The following is a 21,847-nucleotide window of genomic DNA, read 5'->3' as shown; positions in this document are numbered from 1 at the left end:
GTCCTGGCTCATCTGGTTTGTCCTAAGAACCCTATCTCTTCTCCCCAAATCAATACTGTCTTTTGGGACTTGGTAAGCTCCAATTTTAAATGAATCCCATTGAGTAGTTGACCAAATAGAAGTTATTGGACCCAAAGGTTTTAAATGAGCATGTAGGAATTTCAGAATTTGAATGAAAAATATAGGGATAAGAAAATGGCCTCATACGAATCCTTAGTTTCAGATGAAATCACTCATGATTATGACTTACCTTGAGTGCTTAGGGATATGTGTCATCTTTCTGCCCCTCCCCCATTTTGTACTATGTATCATCAATGAATACATATCAGGTACCTTTTTCTTCCATTCTCCGTTAGGTTTTTAAATGTATCTGGTCTTAATAATTTAAGTTTTACCATTTTAAATATTCAATCTACCAAGTTAGCTTTTGTTATTATTTTGTAAGTACTATTTTTTTTCACTTTGGCATATGAATGAGTGCCTGAGAGATTGAATACTTACTGTTTGATGTGTGGGAAAAATAATAAATGAAAATGCTTTCTAAGAAGCACTGGAAATATTCTGGAGACACAAGTAGGAGCCTTGAACAACACAGACAGATTCAGAATTCTAGGAATCTGTTTTCTATTTTCACCAGAATTCCTATTTGCTGAATGGATGGCCCTTGCCCCAATCTGCACACGTCTTTGGTATTGAGTGTCTGCTATCACCAGCCTTTGGTTTTTTGGCTGTTCCAGGACTCTAGGAAAGGAGAGGCATTTTTGTTATGCAAGAAGCATCCGAAGGACGAGTTAAATATAGAGCAGGTTTAAGGCTGTTGTTCCTGCAATTATTGCATAACTTTAATTAATTGCCCTTCATGGACTCACCCTGCACCAGTCTCCAGCTGAGTGGGACGTCAAGCAGAGTTCTGCAGTCCTCAGATTTCATTGCTCTAAGGACTTTTCTCCGGCCTCAAAGGGAGAGATAATTGAAGACCAAAAAGAGACAACTGATGTCTGTCTGGTGTTATGCAATAGCCCAGTCTGGCTGGGGCTGGACCACCTCCCTGGAGCACTCACATTCTCAGGGCTGTGGATAATGAGCTGAGCTCCGGGTGGCCCAACGACGTTGAGAATGGTGATCCCTTATGTGGTCTGATTTTGTCAGCGTTTAGGGACACATACATATAAAGCCTACTTGATTGACCCTATACTGCCTGCCCCCCGTCATGGAATGATGTGATTTATGCTGCAGTTGAAATGCCCCTGGTGCCTTCAGAGAAAAATCTGACCAGTCTCTTTTGAGCATTAGTTGCCTTGCTTTGAAGGGTGGTAATGATTTTTTTGTGTGTCAATGTGCATGTGGTTGGTCTGCCTATAAATCATGTTATTATTTTAGTTCAAGAAGAGGAACAGTGGCTCTTTTTATCCAGAAAATCTTCTGTAAGAAAGAGATCTTTAAAACATTTAGTAGATGAAGCCCATTGCCTTCAGTCAGAGGCTATACACCATAATATTACAGGTCAGTATGATTGAAAGAAATGTTTCCTTCATGAGAAAAAAAAAAAAAAGACCCAGACTGACTTCTATTTTGATCTCCTTATTGAAAATTAAAGAAATAAATTTTCTGTCACATAAAGTTCTTTTTGGTTGTGATATTGTAACACACATGTGTTTGCATGGCTCTTCTAGGAATATCCGTTAATGGTCACCAGCAAGTTGTCTATTTCTCAGAAGGGACTCTCATATGGATGAAAGGGGTTGCCAACATGTCTGATGTGTCTGACCTGAGAATTTTTTACAGAGGCTCAGGATTAATTTCTTCCATCTCCGTAGACTGGCTTTATCAGAAAATGTTTTTCATCATGGATGAACTGGTTAGTCTGAGGATTTAATGTGAATAATTAGATATTGACACTCACATGCATATCTTGATGTATCTACAGGGAAACATAGTTCTTTCACTCAGAAAATACTCAGTGAGTATTTACTGGGTTTTAGACATTAGGTTGGCACTGAGTCCTAGATCTGGTCTATAGGAAGGTCTGGACTTTGCCTAAGATGAGTCCTGACCTACTGTTAAATCATCTTTATTTGTGATTTTTCAAAGCCACAAGTTTATTGCATTAATGATAATTCATTTTTCATAAGAGTGGTACCTGTGCTATCACCAGGTAAGACCACCGATCATGAGGAAAATCAGCTGTAGGCATTTTAAATTATATAATAAACATGGGTAACTTCAGTAGTCTCAGAAAGTACCATATTACTGAAATCTTTGAGAAGACAGTCCTGATGTGTTTTAACGTTCCTTCTTTCAAAGGGACAGGCTTATTACAATCACCATGACTGGAAGTCTATAAACTTGGATACAGCTTAAATTTTAAAAATAGTTGAGGAGTGTCTGGCCAGCTCAGTCAGTAGAGCTTATGACTCCTGATCTCAGGGTTTTAAGTTTAGGCCCCATGTTGGGTGTAGAAATTATTAAAAAAAAAAAAAAGAAAAAGAAAAAGAAAAAAAAATCTTTAAAAAATTTGATTGGTTCCACAAACCAGGAAAACAGGTATTTGTATTTCATTGATATAAACAGGATGCACATCTGTTAGGATATAAGATATAAAACAGACTTTTATGAGGTTTTTTTTTTTATACTTTGAAAAGTGATCAGTGACTAGCACAATTCTAAGCACAGAACAGGTGCTCAGGAAATACATGTGCTTAGGGAGGGGATGGAGGGGTGGGGGACGCATTAAAAAAGAAATACTTGCTCGCCAAACTGAATACAGACAGACACTGATCTACAGATACATGCTTGATTCTCTAGGTGTATGTCTGTGATTTAGGAAACTGCTTGAACGTTGAGGAAATTACTCCTCCCTCAATTACTGCACCTCAGAAAATTGTGGCTGATTCGTACAATGGGTAAGTGTTAGCCTTATGAGTTCTCTTCCTTGGCAAGAATCTTTGGGAAACTTGCTTGATAATGAAACATCATAGAACCAGAGAAGGCAATCTATGTATCTTATTTCAAATGTAATTAAATCTAGGCAAAGTTTGGATTTGAGAGAGAGAGAGTGCAGAAGCTGGGGAGAGAGGCAGAGGGAGAGGGAGAAGCAGACTCCTCTTGAGCAGGGAGCCTCACACTGGGCTTGATCCCAAGACCTTGGGATCATGACCTGAGCCAAAGGTAGCCACTTAAGTGGCTGAGCCACCTAGGTACCCCAGCGAATTGATCTTAAAAGAAAAAAAAAAAGGTTGCTCATTATTGATCTGAAATCAAATTCTCTATTCACATTCACTCATAATTTACTGGGTACTTATTTTGTCTTACTTTGTCTTAATTTGTCTTGTTACTTAAGTTTGAATGAATCACTGATTCGAGAATATGTTTTACAAACACCATGTTGTAGGGTGAGTCCTTTGGACTCCCTGAATCTTGTTTTTCTCATTTGTAAAAGTGTAAGATCCTATGAGATGGAATTTGCTGCTGGCATTAACCCCAAATGATTTGTTGTATAAATAAACTTCACCCACTAAATAAATAATAATAAAAAAATATTATATATAATAAACATAATAAAGGTAATAAACTTCACCCACTAAATCAGTCATGTAAAATGCATCTCAGTGAGGTCTTTGGTGGCTCTTTTTTCCATTAGATAAAATTGATTTGTGCTTAGATTTTAAACTGTGACTAGAAATGATGATGATAATATTAATTGGTAATTCTAAGTGTATTACTTCCAAAAATTCATTTAATTCTTGTTCAACCCTATGAGCTAGGCACTTTTATTATCTCAGTTTTATGGCTAGGAAGGCACAGGTTAGTAATTGCCCAAGACCACACAGCTCTTTTGTGATGAAGCCAGTATTTAACCTCTAGGACGTCTTCTGATCATCTCCTTATACACTAATAGAGTTTCTGTAAGATTTAGCATATAACTTTTAGCAACACTTTGTATGTAGTATCCCTAAGGAATTCCAGATGTGTGAAATCACTTATTCTCCTGGCATTAGAAGTGGTTTCCTTTATGCTGTTATTTGCACCATTGAATTATTCACTCATTGAGTTTGTACTTACTCTAAACCTCTTTCTTTCTTCCCCACCCTGCTTCTTCTCCTTCTCACCCTGCCCTTTCCCCCACCCACCCACCCCAGCTCTGTGTGCCTTCCCTCTCCAAAGTGGCAATGAGGGTTGAAGACCAGCCTTCTCTCTGCTTTGGCGCAAGGGTTATAATCTTCACCCCAAATCTTCTTCCTCTTGTCTACTCTGAAGTCCATCTATGTTCCCTTAATAGCTTTGAAGTTGGAAAACTAAAGCAAACAATTAAGAGCCAAGTTCTTTCTGCTTTTTGCCTGCTATAACCCTCTCTTAAGGAAAAGGACATAGCTTCACATCTCAACATAAAATTTATATTTCAGTATGTTATTTTAGCACAGGGGTGGAGCATATTGCTAAAGATTTGGAGTAGTCATGGAGGAGAACAGGGATGGACTGAATAGGACAAGGAAAATAATTTGACAGTTGTGATGGGAGGTTGTAATCCTGTCAGTTCCAGGGTTGTGAGAAGAGAGATTTACTAAGAAGAAGTATACTTTTTTTTTTTTTTGAGAGAGAGAGGGGGATGGGGTGAGGCAAAGGGACGGGGGAGAGAGAGACTCTTAAGCAGTCTCCATGCCCGATGTGGAGCCCAATGTGGGGCTTGATCTCATGACCCTGAGATCTTGACCTGAGCCAGAATTAAGAGTCAGACGCTTAACTGACTGAGCCACCCAGGTGCCCCAGCAGAAGTGTACTTTTGTTAACATCTGTTTCCATTATCACAAATTCTAAATTAGCTTCAACCAAATTAATAGTTTTATGTTTTCTTAAAATATTATTTACAGATTTGGTTTATCAATGAAATATTTTGGTGATATTTTCTGTTTCATTATTAATAATGCACCTGCACCATTATCATGAGATTCGGCTCCAAATTAGGTAGTTTTTTTTTGTTTTGTTTTGTTTTGTTTTTAATTCTTCCACTGGCTGCTTCAAGCACCTGGGTGGTCCATCCCAGCTGTTTTGCTGTCTTGTGGGGTATTTCTTCATGATTTATAAAATGGTAGCTCTATTGCCCCACTTAATTGTAAATATTAAATGAGGAACGTAGCCCACTATAAAATGCAAGGTAATTTTGCTAGATATTTATAGCAAAATAATAACTGGTTTTGAAAAATGGGTTAAACGTTTTTGCTTTCTCTTATTTTATCCTTCACAGTGCTTGGGGAAAATGTATAGAAAGAATTAGGTTTCAGAATATGTGCATTTTGGAGAAAAGTGTTTTACAATAAGTGACATGTTTAGCCATGTCATTTTTATATACTATGCTTTCCTTTGAAAGCAGGCTTCATTAGAAAATCTTGAAGACCCTTTCTGTTCTTAAATTCTGATTCCTGATAAAGTCATGTATCTAATTGGAAGACAAAGCATTGTAAGCAAGGCTGAAATTTTCCAGTGTTCCAGCTTCTAACTTAATTGAATAGTGCATATCTTTAGTAAGTACCTTTACCCTTGTGCACCTTGGGACACCCTAGGCTTAGCAACTAGTGAGATAAATGGTTCTAATCACATCACAGGACAAAGCAGGGGGCTGAGGTTACTCATCTGCACTTGCATTGGATCACATCAGGCTTCTTTTGATCCCATGTCAGGTATGTCTTTTATCTCCTGAAAGACGGCATTTATAGGGTAGCCCTCCCCGTGCCATCTGGTCGGGACTCAGAAGCCCTACGTATTGTGGAGAGTTGCACGTTGAAGGACTTTGCAGTGAAGCCCCAGTCCAAACGAATCATTTACTTCAATGACACCACTCATGTCTTCATGTCGACGTTTCTGGACGGCTCCGCTTCCCACCTTGTCCTAGCTCATGTCTCCTTTGCTGATGTGAAGAGCTTTGCATGTGAAAACTACGACTTCCTTGTCACAGATGACAAGGCCGTTTTCCAGCAGGACTCTCTCTCTTTTAATGAGTTCATCGTGGGATGTGACCTGAGCCACATAGAAGAGTTTGGATTTGGTAACCTGGTCATCTCTGGCTCCTATGCTCAGCCACATCCCCTGCCGGGCCGCCCACAACAGCTCTCCGTGCTCTTTGGCTCCCACCAGGCCCTGGTTCAGTGGAAGCCCCCTGCCCTCGCCATAGGAGCCAGTGAGTGCCCCTCCCCAGCATTGCTGGAAGGAGGAAAAGTTTGAATTGCTTGACATTGTGACTCACTTTTGAGAACCTGTATGTGACTGATTATTCAGTCATCAACCAGAAGTGCTATTTAGGTCCAGAAAAAGTGCTTATATATTTGTTCTGCGTTTATTGGTTTCACACTAGGAGGATGTCTATATTTCTTGTGTATATCCCAACACAGTAGTTGCAACATTTATTGAATGTCTTCCAGGAGGCAGGCACTAACATTCTGGTCTGAGTGAATATGTTAGCCAGAGGGATAGAGCAGATGGATTAAGATTTGTATCCATCCAGACCTTGCATGAATTGGAACAACTTCCTAAAACTCTGTGAACTTGAACTTCCATCTCCAGACAGGTGGTGTGTGTGGAAGGTAGGCAGGTGGGCTTTGGAGCCAGCCTGCATGGATTCAACGGCTGGTCTTGTCCTTTTTTAGTAGAATAATCCATGGGCACATTACCTAAATGTTCCATGCATTGGTTTTCACTCCTAGAAAATGGGAGCGTTAATTCTATCTTTCATTGGGATTGTCACACAGATTAAATTAAGGTGCGTCAGTAGACCACGTAGCATGGTATCTAGCATAGAGGTCAGCAAACTTTTTCTCTAAAGGAAGGACTAGATAGTACATATGCTCAGCTCTGTGGACCATATGGTCTCTGTCATAGCTACTCAAGTCTGTCATTGAGTGTGTAAACAGCCCTAGATAATATGTAAATGAGGAACTGTGGCTGTTCCAGTACAATTTTATAGACAAAAACAGGCAGATTTGGCCTGTGGGCTGTCGTTTGCCAACTTCTGGTCCTAGAGTATTTAGCAAACATGGGCCATTTTTGACTTGAAGACAAAGCTAATTATGCCCGTTTGCTGTATATTTGCACTACTCTAGAGACAATTTTTGTTGTTGCTGTTTGGTTTTGTACAGATTGGGCTTCTAGGAGGAAGATGCTATGCAAACATTGAGAATTATATTAGAGATTCATCATTAAAAATTTGTTTATTAGGAGCATGACTACACTGGGGGTGTTATTTGACACCCCTCTGATTTTTTGCAGCCACACATCTAGCTTTGACTGAGCTTTGACTCTGATTTGTTGGAAATGGTGTCCCCTTCGAGGGAGCCCATACTATGGTGTGGCTGGAGCGGACAGTGTCCCAGTCGTATCATCAGACCAACCTAGCGGGGTAGCATGTTTTACTGGCCTGTTACCCTTCCACTCAAGATGAAGCTGTAGATGAAGTCACTGGTAACCCTTTGTTTGCTCTTGCCTGTTGCATCCTTGTGAGTATTATTGTTTAACTCTTCTGATTAGGCCCCTCTGCCTGGCAGAACTGGATTTATGAGGTGAAAGTATCAACCCAAGACTTTCCTGAAATCACTCATGTTTTCTCGAACATCAGTGGGACCACACTTCATGTGCTCAAGCTGCAGAGTGCTACGAAATATGAGGTTTCTGTGAGAGCCAGTTCTCCCAAGGGGCCAGGCCCTTGGTCAGAGCCCTCGGTGGGTACAACCCTGGTGCCAGGTGAGAACATGTTCTGGATTCAGGAAGTAATACTGACAATGTAGGTTTATTCCCTGTGTCCTTAAGACTCATCAACTCCAGTGTGGTAAAGCAACTGGAATAAGGATGCATGGATCTCTTGATTTTGTGTTTATTATCTGGATGAGGAAGGCAAATACAGCATTGTGTGATATTTAATTTATGTTTCTAAATTATTATCTCATCCTTTTCAAGATATTTTTAAGGAAATGATATAATTTTCTTCTTCTTTATGGCTTTCTTCTTTCTTATGGTTTAAGAAGCAATAATACCCCTTGAACTCTGAAGGTCATGGGGAGAGAAGTTGAGGGGTAGTGAAATATGCTGAACTCCACCCTGTTGGCTGAAAGAACATGGAAAGAGAATTATGCCATTTATACTGCTGTTGTTATCACAATGACTTCTGGGTGCTCTGCGTGGAAACATGGCAACCAGCAGCCAAAGGGGGAGGGGAAATTGTGCCATGACCATGACATTGCTATAGAGGCAACATTGCCACACAGTTCTCTTCACATTCAATTTCAATTATTTATGTAAAAATCAGAAAATATATTTAACATGACAGATAATTCTGTTAAAAAATGTAATCACTCATATCCTTCCACTGTATTTTTCGAAGTCGATAGTCTTTTACTTTATAAAGAAAATCTTAGGGTATGAGATGTGTGCCTTAAAATGTGTGTTTTCTGTGATATTTCTTTTAATTTCCTTTTCACCAAACAGCTTCAGAACCACCATTTATCATGGCTGTGAGAGAAGATGGTCTTTGGAGTAAACCACTGAATAGCTTTGGCCCAGGAAAATTCTTATCCTCTGATATAGGAAATGTATCAGGTAAACACCAAATCCTTGCTCACTTGGATGTCAGATTTCTACATATAAGGCCTCCTAAGCTCTTCAGTATGTTCAAAGAACTGAGTGTTTTGGTATTAGGTCAATAATGAAAGGAAAAAACATGGACTGAACTACATAGCCAGTGATGCCATTAAGAAAATGTCAGTTCATCCCATCTCATGGATGTTATTTATTATTTCATAAAATGTGAGGCTATTTATTGATTTATGCCCATTTCAGTATGGCTTTGATATAGTTCTCCTGTATTTGAACCTCTCAATGTTATCTCGAGGTAACAGCCTATCTATTTTCACTAAAACAGCTTGCTTAAGTACTTTACTATGTTTGCTATAAGACTGAAGCAAGGAATGGTTGTGTGAAGTTCTGAGTGAAGTAGAAGAAAAAATTCCTTGACAAAGAGGTCTACTAAATAATAAGTGGGTAATTTTGCCTAGAAGATCTTAGGATGAAGGAAAGTCTTCATTGTGAGATGATGACCAGTGAGCTTGTCTGCAGATGACATCTCTCTAATCGTGGGCATTATTTGTTCTATTTGCTGGGCCACTCAAAGTAAAACATTTCTGACCAGTAGAGGACAGTTGTCATAGCAGAAAGAATGATGCGTTGGAGTTGTCTTGAATCTGGGCTCCTACTCTTTTCATCTGGGAGGCCTCTGGCAGAACAGATGATCTCACTGAGTCTCAGGTTTATCAAGTCGAAAATGGGGATAATTCCTACTTCATATCTTTGTTTTTAGATTTAAGTGAGATATGTTAAGTGCCCAGAACCATGTTTGGCAAAGAGGAGGGGCTCAGTGAATATCAGTTCCTCTCCCTAGTCCTGGGGGTTGAGATTTTGAAAGAACACTATTGAAACATGGCTCACAGATCCCTGAAGTTCTAATGAGTATCATGTTAGTGTGTGCCTTAACATTATATGGAGGTGTATGTGTGATTTGTTGACTCACCGCGTTTATGCTGGCATGCACGAGAAATAACCGCTACCAAATCACTTTGTTTTGAGACATGGATTGGTATAACAACAGCCTCTACTACAGCGACATGAAAGGTGATGTTTACGTGTGGCTGCTGAATGGGACGGATATCTCAGAAAATTATCACATATCCAACATTGCAGGAGCAGGGGCTTTAGCTTTTGATTGGCTGGGTCAGTTTCTCTACTGGGCTGGAAAAACATACGTGGTAAGTTAAAGCTCAGCATTCTGGATGCTCTAGCACAATACTTATCCTCCAGTGACTTACATGTCATTTTCATGATTTTTTTTTTCATATTTGTATACCACCTGTGCTATTATTTATTTAATGTTCATCTTACTCAAATTTACTCACTTTTTAATTAAAAGGGATTATATGTAAAGGAAGCTTTCAATTACTATTTGGTACACTTGTTATGTATTTTTAATAATATCTTAAGTATATGAAAATGTTCATCTGTGGGTCAGTGTCCTGGAGGAAGGTGACACACTCCAAAGGCATGATTAAAGGAAACCCAATGAAGGGACTGTTTTCAAAGGTGTGGAGAGGGTTAAGGAAAATGAACAGAGGATGGTGAGGCATGTCCCCGGCTAGTAAGTGTGGGAAGATATAAGCGCCTTCAGGCATGTGGGGGCTGGAGGGGAAGAATCTGGTGAAGGCTGGAGCTACAGAAGCTGCTGACCTGAGAGCCAGCCACTGTCAGGAGGTATGGTCTGCCAAAGAGCGACCTGGGGGTAGAAGGACCCCAGTCCTTCTTTCCTTCTGCCTTCCGATCTTCTGCCGGTGCTTCCATTGGCCGAATGTCCTTGGAAGCCAGAGAATGAGTCCAGCTGATGCAGTCTACAGCACCAGCTCCTGGGGACACAGAGTCGGGCAGAGTAGGTGGGAAGTGTAGCTGGATGCAGAATGAAGACATCCTGCACATCGATGTAGTAGTCCACTTTGAAGAGACAGATGGTTAATGATGAGAATACTGGTCTGACCGATCAAGAAATATGGTACTGGAATCATTTTCTAATCCATTCATTTATTCATTCAACAATGATTTATCTATTACCAATGTGTTGAGAGCCATGAGGATAGGCATGGTAGGGAATATAAAGTGAATAGTAGACATGGACCTGCTTTAAAAAATTTAACCTTATGTGATACAATTCACATACAATCATAGTCACCCTTTTATTGTACAAAATACACTGTTTTTTAGTATGTTCAGTGTTGTGAAAACCATCACTACTTGCCGTTGTTCTTTTGATGAGAACAAATACATATATACAATAATAGAAGAAGTATACAAAGTGATGTTTAGAGACAAAGCAATGTGGTATAGTCTGTAAGCGCCAATGTTATGTGGGTGGAATGGAGTTGAGTGGAGTAAATCTGAGAATGCTCCCTGGAATGTATTAATTTAAAAATAGTTTTGAAGGAAGAAGTAGAAGAGTGGATGTAAAAACAGCTTTCAAGTATTTGCTCTGTCTCTTACAAATTGCTTAATTCCAGGAAAAATTACTGCTTTGAAACCAGTTAACTTGCGATAGAAATCCCTTATAATGTTAGGGTTACAAAAGCTAATATTTTGAAGATAAAAGCACACACCACCTGACACATAGTAGGTACACAGTAATGGCCATAACTACTATCAGGGAAATATATTGATAGACATGAGCAAGGAGAGAGGGCATCATTTATCAGGATGTGTACATCTTCTCAAGACTCCAATCAAATGCATTCTGATCTAGCAGTGTTTCAGTTGTCTGGTTGTATGATTAGGAAGAATAAGAATTTAAGGAAGAATTTTAACTCAAAATCAATTTGCTCCCCTTTTTCCTAGGGTCATGAAAAGAGATGAGCTCCACAAGGGTGTTCCTCATGACTAGTATGTTCCCAAGGGTTTGCACATTACCCAGCACATAGTGCTAATAAATATTTGTGATTGGATGAATGTAGCAATTTACTAATGATTGCAATAAACTACTCAGAAATAACCATGTCATGTGAAAATTATTAACCAATCATCTAATTATGTTTTATAGATACAAAGGCAGTCTCTGTTGACAGGGCACACAGACGTTGTGACTCATGTGAAGTTGTTGGTGAATGACATGGTAGTGGATTCAGTTGGAGGTTATCTCTATTGGACCACACTATACTCAGTGGAAAGCACCAGGCTAAATGGAGAAAGTTCCCTTGTACTACAGACACAGTCTTGGATTTCTGGGAGAAAGGTGATAAATTAAAAATAGGATCTGATCACTTACTAATATTCAGTAGTGCTACTGTGTAATTAGGACAATAGTTCAGGTAGAATCTGAAAGGAAATACTGAGATGTTGGTATAACCAAAATTTCTCTAAGTCTCATTTACTTGTCATAATGGATTAAATAAATTAAAATACAGTATGGAGAATTTTGTAATTTGCTTTATCTTGAATGGACTGACACTTAAAAGCATTTTAATTTCTGACTGTTTTTAGAGACCTCAGGAATTGTACTGAATATTTTAGAGCTTCTTGTTGGATAATAATTAGATGTTTTATTATTTTCCATCATTTTTGGGTACAGATTGCTTAGATATTTTGTTATAGTCAATCAATTTTGGGTACTGACTGCTATAAAAACTGTGTGGCTCCTAGGCAAATTATTTGACTTCTCTTTGTTTCCTTATTTGAAAAATGGGAATATTAGCAATTGTCCTACCTCTTAGAGTTATTGGGGTCTTGGGGAGTAGGGAGGGAAAAAAATGGAACAAGATGGGATCAGGAGGGAGACAAACCATAAGAGACTCTTAATCTCACAAAACAAACTGAGGGTTGTTGGGGGCGTGAGGGGTAGGGGTAAGGTGACTGGGTTATGGACATTGGGGAGGATAGGTGCTATGGTGAGTGCTGTGAAATGTGTAAGACGGATGATTCACAGACCTGTACCCCTGAAGAAAATAATACATTATATGTTAGTTTAAAAAAAGAGAAAAAGGGAAAAAAAAGATTAAATGAGATAATTAATGGGAGATACTGAGAATAGTTCCAGGGACAGGGTAACCACTCCATAGTTAAGTCCTTATCACTGTAACTAAATCTGAAAAATACACCTAATATAGGAATGTATCTAAACACATGTTACTTTCATTCTCTTGATCTTCAACTTCTAGAAGCAATACCTATTTTCTCAAGACCCTGTAGCTATTCATCTAACTATTTGACTTTTGTGTTTCCTGATCATGTTTACTATAGGAATTTAGAAATCACAGAAAAGCATGAAAAAGAAATAAAGCGTTCATACTATTTCGACCTAGGATATTCCTTAAAATTTTTCTTATTTTTAATCTTTTTTTCCTGCCAGTAGAGATAAAATACACACAATATAGACATACCAGATCATTTGTAAACACATTGTGAGTCACATGATCTCAATTCCAGCCTACGTGGACTGTAACTCCTAGAGTATTTAGAAGACCTTATTTGCATGTACAGATTATAAAACAGATATTTAAAAGAAATAAAGATTTATACACATATCCAGAGATTAGTCATTTCTGTCAAATCGTGAAAACATCCCTTAATTCTACTTTGGAGTCACTTGAGTCTGAATACAGGAGAGTATATTTTTTATGCCTCAATAATAGGTGAGAGGACAAAGCACTTTTATTTTTGTAAAGGCATATGAAAGATAATATTATCTCAGGAGTAACTTTCTGTCTATTCCTGGGACTTTGTCAGTAATGTCCCCCCACTGCTGCAATCTGGTCATTTGAGACATATTCACACAGGAAAGTTCTAAAATGGCTCTGGGGACTTTTCTGAAAAGGAGTGAGAAATTAGATTACTCAGCATGTTTGGGGAAACACACCATTCCTTAATCCCCACTCCAGATCCTCTCATTGGCTGGTGAATGTTGTTGCTTGTACAAATCTGTGTTCTGGGTCCATGGTTTGATGTCTTACTCATCTGCTTCCATTAATGCTAGTGGGTTTTTGAAGGTAACACATTTATACAGAGCAAAACTCTCCATTTCACTGTCATTCCTTCATACGTTACTCATAGATTTATCATGGAGTCATGAGATACTCTGCAATCAACAGATACAATAAAATAGACAATTACTTAGAGAAAGAATGGATATTTATATGATTCAAAGAGAGAATGCTGTGAGATATTCATCTAAAGTGATACCCTTTGCCACATTTGATGGATTGGGCCGGCTCCTAGTGTGTAGTACATTTTCCCACAGGATTAAACCTCCAGCTTTTAGTTTCGATCACAGGGATTATTCCCAAGCCATGGACATTATTAAATATAACAATGGTTACCAAAGACAAGTGGAACATCCTCTGGCTCTGTTTAAATATGGGCCCAAATGATTGATACCAAGGAATGGGGTAATGACCCAAAACCTGAATTTTACTTACAGCTCAAATCCTTTGTTGTATTCCAGAACAGGGAGTTGTAGAATATTCCTTTTCAAGAAATAAAAGAGACTTCCTAATTTGGAAAATTCGTGGGCATGTCATTATAAATAACCAAATAGGATTAACCTGATTTCACTCCAACTGAAACAATAGTCAATACATTTCTTTTAGCCTGAGGCAAGGACATGATACAACTCCGCAAAAGCTGGGGATTGCTCGAATAGTAGTTTTTTTATTTTTTTAATTTTTAATTTTTACTTTTTTTAAATGTATTTATTTATTTATTTGACAGATAGAGATCACAAGTAGGCAGAGAGGCAAGCAGAAAGAGGGGGAAGCAGGCTCCCTGCTGAGCAGAGAGCCCGATGTGGGGCTTGATCTCAGGACCCTGGGACCATGACCCAAGCTGAAGGCAGAGGTTTAACCCACTGAGCCACCCAGGTGCCCCTTTTTATTTGTTTTTATCTTGTGGGAAAGTAGGTTGAGTTTCCTTGAAGACAGAAGGCTGTTGTGTATGATAGCTGGGGTTCCTTGCAGTCATGTGCCTTGGTAGCAGGTCTTGGGGAACCTGTCAGCAAGGATTTTTAGTTCTTCGATACCTTGCTGTATTCTTTTTTTACATTTCTCCCTGGCTCATCATCTTTGTTTTTCTGCTTCAGCGTCTTGTTAAAGACATAGTCGTCAACTTTAATCCTTGATCCCTCTTAGTCCCTAGGTCTGTTCTAGAACTCGTCCATCATTCTGAGGTCAGGCGCCTGGCAATCTCAGCTTGTTTGAAAAATACTTCTAACACCAAAGAAAGAAAAAGAGTTCCCTTGGGTTGTAACTTCTGTCCATGCAGTCTATTTCATAGGAGAAGCAGTCTTTCTTCAGGCCTCACCTAGACAACTGAACATAAAATTAAGACAGGCACTATAACAAGAAGACGAGGGAAGTTTAGTAAGCAGTGGTTTTCAGATGTGAACTGGAAATAGAACTTCATATATACACGACTCTATTAAATTATAACACATAAAACCCCTGTGTATATTATATTTTTTAAATGTGACAGGATGTTTTGGTTGTAATGAACAGAAAATATAATTTAAAATGGCTTAAGACTTTGATTCTCAAGCTTGGTGACATATTAGAATTATCTGGAGAATTTGAAAACACACTGGAAATGCAGTTCTATCTCCAGAGGTTATAATTTAATGGGAGGCACTCTGGGAATTGAGGGGGCATTTAAGAACTCAGCAGGTGATTCTAATGTACATCCATGTTTGAGAACAACAGATTTAAATGAAAATGAAATTCATTGGCTTATTTGGCTGGGGTCCAAAGTTATGGCTAGCTTTAGGTAAAGCCTAACACAGTGACTCAAAATTCCTGATTCAGTAGGACCTGAAGTGTGGCTGAGAATTTATGATAAGTTTCCAAGTGATGCTGATGTTGTGGGTCCAAGAATCATACTTTGAGAACCACCAGTGCTGAATTTATAGAAGTCTCTGCATTTTGAGGGTTTTTAGGAAACTAGTGTCTATATCCAAATTGCATAGAACGAGGCACACTCATGTAATTTTTATATTCAATGAAAGGTAAAAATTACTGAGTTTATTATTCCAAAGAGGATGTTAAAGAGAAAGCTATAGTTTAAGTATGACTTATTCGCAAAGGTATCCTCCAAACATGTATTTGATTCATTTTCTCACCTTGTTTTCTATTTAGGTAATTGCTCTAACTTTAGACCTTAGCGATGGGCTCCTGTATTGGTTGGTTCAAGACAGTCAATGTATTCACCTGTATGCAGCTGTTCTTCGGGGGCAGAGGTAAATAATCTCCTTGAAAACAATTGGTTCAGAATGAGAACGAACTTACTTGACCTCAGTTATGTGATAATACACAAGAATTCATTTATTCTACCAATAAACATTTATGAATTATCCACTATTTTTGCAGGCGTTGTGCTTGTGGGGAAAGATAGGTTTGTAAACAAATACAGTGGAATATGGTGAATCCTATGATGGGGCAGAAAGAGAGTACAGTGGAGACACTGAGAAGGATGCTTCTTGAGAGCCCAGAAATGGATGGAAGTGTTTTTTCATTTTCTTAACAAGGCAGAGTGTATATGATAGAGTTAGGCAGAAATTATCTGGTTTTCAAAGGGTTTATACCATTTTACATCCCCCCCTCCCCGCCAGAGATGTATGAAAGTTCTGGTTCTTCCACATCCTCCCAAAAGTCGGCTTTGACAATCTTTTGTTTTATTTAAGATTTTATTTATTTATTTGACAGAGAGAGGGAGATCACTAGTAGGCAGAGAGGCAGGCAGAGAGAGGAGGAAGCAGGGTCCCCTCAATCCCAGGACCCTGAGATCATGACCTCAGCTGAAAGCAGAGGCTTAACCCACTGAGCCACCCAGGCACCCTTTGGCAATCTTTTAAATTTCACCATTCACTGTGGTATGTAGCAGTATATCATTTAATTTACAGCTGATAATGACAATAACAGTTTTGACTACTTTTTAGTTTGTTATTGACTATTTATATATCATCTTTTTATTAACATATAATGTATTATTTGTTTCAGGGGTATACAGGTCTGGGAATCATCAGTCTTACACAATTCACAGCACTCACCATAGCACATACCCTCCCCAATATCCATCCCCCAGTAACCCCATTACTCCCACCCACCTCCCCCTCCAGCAACCCTCAGTTTGTTTCCTGAGATTCAGAGTCTCTTATGATTTGTCTTCCTCTCTGGTTTCATCTTGTTTCATTTTTCCCTCCCTTCCCCTATGGTCCTCTGTCTTGTTTCATGATGTGGCCATTCAAATATTTTTCTCACTAATTGACTATATAGCTTTTCATTTTTGAGATGCAGGAGATATTTATGTGTTCTGTATGTAAGTCCTTTGTTAAATATATGTGTTGTGAATATTTTCTCCCAGTATTTGACTTATCTATATATTTGTTGGTAGTGTGTTTTGGTGAGCAGGAGTTTTAATTTTTACTTACTCAATTTATCAATTATTTTATGGTTTGTGTTTTCAGTGACCTCTGTAAGAAATCTTTGTCTATCCCAAGGTTGTGAAGGTTTTTTATAATGCTTTTTAAATTGTTTTAGCTTCCGTATTTAAATATATGACCCATCCAAAATTGTTTTTTAGATATGACTTTTAGATACTGGTTTTTAGATGTTTCTTTTTTATTTGAATATCCAATTGTTCTAGTACCATTTGTTTTTCTTCGTTAGAAAGGGAGAGCAAGAGTAGGGGGAGGGGCAGAGGGAATGGGAGAAATTTTTTTAAAGACTTTATTTATTTAAAAGGTTTATTTATTTGTCAGAGAGAGAGAGAGAGAGAGAGAGCATTCACACAACAGGGGGAGGGGCAGGCAGAGGGAGAGGAAGAAGCAGGCTCCCTGCTGAACATGGATCCCCCCCTCAACATGGGACTCAATCCCAGGACCCTGGGATCATGACTTGAGCCCAGGGCAGAAACCTAACTGACTGAGCCACCCAGGCTCATCCCTTAAAGACTTTATTTATCTCTTTGAGAAAGAAAGAGCACACAAGCAAGGAGGTCAGGAGGAGCAGAGGGAGAGCTAGAAACACACTTTGCTGAACCGGGAGCTCTACTCAGGGCTCTATCCCAGGACACTGAGATACCCTGAGATCATAACCTGAGCCAAGGCAGATGCTTAACCGACTGAACCATGCAGGTGCCCCAGAGAGAAAGAGAATCTTAAGCAAGCTCCGTGCCCAGTGTGGACCTGACACAGGGCTCTATCTCATGACCCTGAGATCATGACCTGAGCCACAATCAAGAGGCAGATGCTTAACCAACTGAGCTACCTGGGTGCCCCTTCGGTACCATTTGTTAAAAGGATTTGCCTTTCATTATTTAATTTTTTTGGTGCCCTTGTTCAAAATTATTTGACTGAGTATATTTGGGTCTATTTTTGGACTCTATTCTGTTCCTTTGATAATTTGTCTAGTCTCATGTGGATACTATATTTTCTTGATTACTATAAATTAAAAAAAAACAAAGTTAATATTAAGTCCTTAATTTGTTTTTCTTTTTTAATATTTTTGTTTTGGCTATTCTTCATCCTTTGCCTTTCCAAACAAATTTAAAAATCATCTCACTAATTTCTAAAATAAAGCCTGTTGGAATTTTTTAAAAAGATTTTATTATTTATTTATTTAGAATGCATACAAGCAGGGGGAGAGGCAGAAGGAGAGGGAGTGAATCTTAAGCAGACTCTGGACTGAGCACAGAGCCCGGTATGGGGCTTGATCTCAAACTCTGAAATCATGACCTAAGCCCAAACCAACAGTCGGTTGTTTAACCAACTGAGCCACCCAGGTGCCTCTAGCCTGCTAGTATTTTAAATCTCTTATCAGTTTAGGGACAATGGACATCAAAAATATTGAGTCTTCCAGTCAATGAAAATGATGCCTCTCACCATTTATTTAGGTTTTCTTTAATTTCTTTCAGCAGTGTTTTATAGTTTTCAGTGTAGAAGTGTAGAAGTTTTGTGCATCTTTCATTAATTAATCCTTAAGTATCTGATTTTTTTGTGCTTTGTAAGTGGTGTTTTTATAAAAATTGCGTTTTCTAAATTCTTATTGCTAGTATAGAGAAATTCAATTGATTTTTGTATATTGACTTTGTACCTTTATTCATTGCTAAATTCACTATTCTGGTTTCATGTAGAAAGCTTTAGTAAGGGTTATAGTAGTCTTTTCAAATGAATTAGGAAGCATTCCCTCTGCCTCAATTTTCTGAATGTTTCTATAGCATTGATATTAATTCCTCTTTAAGTTTTGATAGCATCCACCAATAAATTCATCTGGGCCTGGAGTTCTCTTTGTGGAAAATTGTTTGATTATAAATTTAATATATTTTAAGAATATAGGGTTATTTAAATTTTTATTTCCTCTTGAATCAATTTTGATAATTCATGTCTGTTAAGGAATTTATCCATTTTGAATGAGTTGTTAAATTAAATTTAGTAATAGTCCCATGTTATCACTTTAATGTCTATAAGGTCTGTAGTGATGTCCTCCTATAGCTCTGATATTTGTACTATTTTTTCTTGATCACTCTGCTTAAGGGTTTATCAAATTTATCAATCTTTTTAAAGAACTATCTTCTAGTTATGTTGATTTTTCTCTATGTTTTTCCCTTTTTCTATTTCACTCCTTTCCAGTATTATTTTTCTATTTTCTCTTTTACTTATTTTAGGTATAACTTCCTCTTATACTTCCAGTTTTTTAAGATGAAAGGAGAAGTCATTGTGTTCAAATCATTCCACTAATATTTTTATAATATTGACATTTAAAGCTGTGAGTTTGTTTTAAAGACCATGTTAGTTGTATTCTATAAATTTTAGTATGCTGTATTTCATTATCATTGATTTCAAAATATTTTCTAATTTCCCTTATTAGTTTTCTCTGACCCATGTATTTTTAAAATGTATGTTGCTTAGTTTTCAGGTATTTTGGGATTATTTAGGTATTATTTCTATTAATTTCTAATTTAATGTCATTGTGGCCAAAGAACATACTCCATATAATTTCAGTCTTTTGACATTTATTTAGGCTTATTTTATGGCCCACCATTGGGTATGTCATGGTGAATGTTCCATGTGTACTAAAGAAGAATATTTATTCCACTTTTGTTTGGTATAGTAGTCTATAACTGTCAAGTACATAAACTGGTTGACAGCATAGTTAAAATATTTGTGTCTACTTGTATTATTTGTCACTGAGAAAGAGGTGTTACAGTCTTCAACTATGTAGATTTGCCTGTAGTTCTCTTTAAGTTGATGTGTCTGGGTGCTTTGTGTTTATATTGTTATTTATATACTTGATTATATTGCCTTTTATCACGATAAAATACCCTCATTAATCTATAGTATTACTCTTCATCTTAGGGAACGCCTTTTCTGATAACCGCTATAGCTCAGCAGCTTTCTTAAGCTTAGTGCTTATACGGTACATCTCTATCCATCCCTTTACTTTCATTCAGCTTTTGTCTTTATGTTTAAAATACGTTTTTTGTAAACAACATATAGGCTTTTGTTTTCTTATGCAGTCTGATGATTTCTGTCTTTTAATTGGATGTTGGTTCATTTACATTTAATATAATTATTGATATAATTGGGTTAAAATTTATCATCTTGATGTTTGACTTCCCTTTGTCTCATTAGTTCTTTGCTGCATCTATTTATTTCCATTTTTGAGGGTGAATAAAATCATTTTTAGTATTGCATTTTATCTCCTCTCATGACATTTTAATTATGTCTACTTATTTTTTTTTAAGTTGCTTTAGGGAATACAATATTCATTTTTTACTGAAACCTTCAATTTATCATAGTCAATATTCAAAATAATTTTATTTCATGAATTAAAAATTTTAAGACAAGGGGTCCTTGGTGGCTCAGTTGGTTGAGCATCAGACTCTTGATCTCAGCTCAGGTCTTGATCCCAGGGTTGTGAGTTCAAGCCCTGCACTGGACTCCACACTGGGCATGGAACCTAGTTAAAAAAAAAAAAAATTATGACTGGGGTGCCTGGGTGGCTCAGTGGGTTAAAGCCTCTGCCTTGGCTCAGGTCATGATCCCAGGGTCCTGGGATCAAGCCCCGCATCGGGCTCTCTGCTCGCGGGGAGCCTACTTCCTCCTCTCTCTCTGCCTCTCTGCCTACTTGTGATCTCTGTCTGTCAAATAAATAAATAAAATCTTAAAAAAAATTATGACAATGTATTGTAATTATTATCCTTTGTGTGTTTGCTGTCATATATTTTACTTTTACCCCAGCATAAATCCATGTTTGTTACTATTTTTAGTTTAAACAACCAACAGTGGGGAACCTGGGTGGCTCACTCAGTTGAATGACTTTTAATTTTGGCTCAGGTCATTAGATTGAACCCTGTATGAGGTTCTGTGCTGGGCATGGAGTCTTTTTGAAATTCTCTCTCTCTCTGTCTGTTCTCTGTCTCCCTGTCTTGAAAGAAAATTGATAAACAGCCAACAGTTTTTTAACTTCAAGGGAGCAGTTATAGATCTCAAATTTAAATAAAGGATGTTAAATCATTAGAGAACAGCATTTAGAGAGATAATTTAGAAATCTTCTTTTTCCATAGCTGAAGAAACACCCAGAGATGTGCAAATTTGCATAACTAGATGGTCAGTAAAGGGTTAAAGTAAAACAAAAGATAATGCTTTGGGGCAGAGATTTTTTAATGGGAATTAAACTTTTTCTTATTTATTTTTTCTTTTCTTTCATTTTTTTAAAGATTTTATTCATTTATTTGACAGAGTGAGATCACAAGTAAGCAGAGAGGCAGTCAGATAGAGAGGGGAAAGCAGGCTCCCCGCCCAGCAGAGAACCTGGATGTGGGGCTTGCTGGGATCATGACCCGAGCCAAAGGCAGAGGTTTAACCCATTGAGCCACCCAGGCGCCCCTCTTTTTTTCTTTTTTTTCATTTTTATTAGGTTTTTAATTTTAATTCCAGTATAGTTAACATATTAATGTTATATTAGTTTCAGGTGTGCAATACAGTGATGTAACAATTTTATCATGGTGATAAGCATACTCTTTAATCCCTATCACCTATGTCACCCATCCCCCCACACACTTCCTGTCTGGTAACCATCAGTTTGTTCTCTACAGTTAGGAGTCTGTTCCTTGGTTTGTCTCTCTCACTTTCTCTTTTTTCCCTTTGTTCATTTGTTTTAATTCTTAAATTCCTTAATATGAATGAGATTATATGGTATTTGTCTTTTTCTGACTGACTTATTTTGCTTAGCATTATACTTTCTAGGTCTATCCATGTTGTTGCAAGATTTAATTCCTTTTATGGCTGAATAATATT

The 21,847-nt window shown here is 37.8% G+C and overlaps 1 protein-coding gene across 3 annotated transcripts in view; it reads left to right on the top strand.

The window, feature by feature from the left end:
• ROS1 (ROS proto-oncogene 1, receptor tyrosine kinase) overlaps positions 1–21,847 on the top strand; it is a 113,434-nt gene that overhangs the window by 25,012 nt on the left and 66,575 nt on the right. For all 3 annotated transcript variants that reach the window (XR_007128215.1, XM_047734437.1, XM_047734436.1), the window contains exons 10-18: positions 1,381–1,503; positions 1,674–1,858; positions 2,806–2,903; positions 5,676–6,172; positions 7,516–7,728; positions 8,470–8,580; positions 9,604–9,782; positions 11,609–11,800; positions 15,687–15,787. Coding sequence is in view for 2 of the 3 variants with exons in the window: in XM_047734437.1 (XP_047590393.1) it covers positions 1,381–1,503; positions 1,674–1,858; positions 2,806–2,903; positions 5,676–6,172; positions 7,516–7,728; positions 8,470–8,580; positions 9,604–9,782; positions 11,609–11,800; positions 15,687–15,787 (1,699 nt within the window). In the remaining variant the exon portion in view is untranslated. The remainder of the gene's footprint in view (positions 1–1,380; positions 1,504–1,673; positions 1,859–2,805; positions 2,904–5,675; positions 6,173–7,515; positions 7,729–8,469; positions 8,581–9,603; positions 9,783–11,608; positions 11,801–15,686; positions 15,788–21,847) is intronic.

The sequence above is a fragment of the Lutra lutra genome, chromosome 6 (genome assembly GCF_902655055.1).
Source record: "Lutra lutra chromosome 6, mLutLut1.2, whole genome shotgun sequence".
Taxonomy (NCBI): domain Eukaryota; kingdom Metazoa; phylum Chordata; class Mammalia; order Carnivora; family Mustelidae; genus Lutra; species Lutra lutra.
Note: the sequence above shows the minus strand (reverse complement) of the source record. Positions and strands in the feature narration are given on the sequence as shown.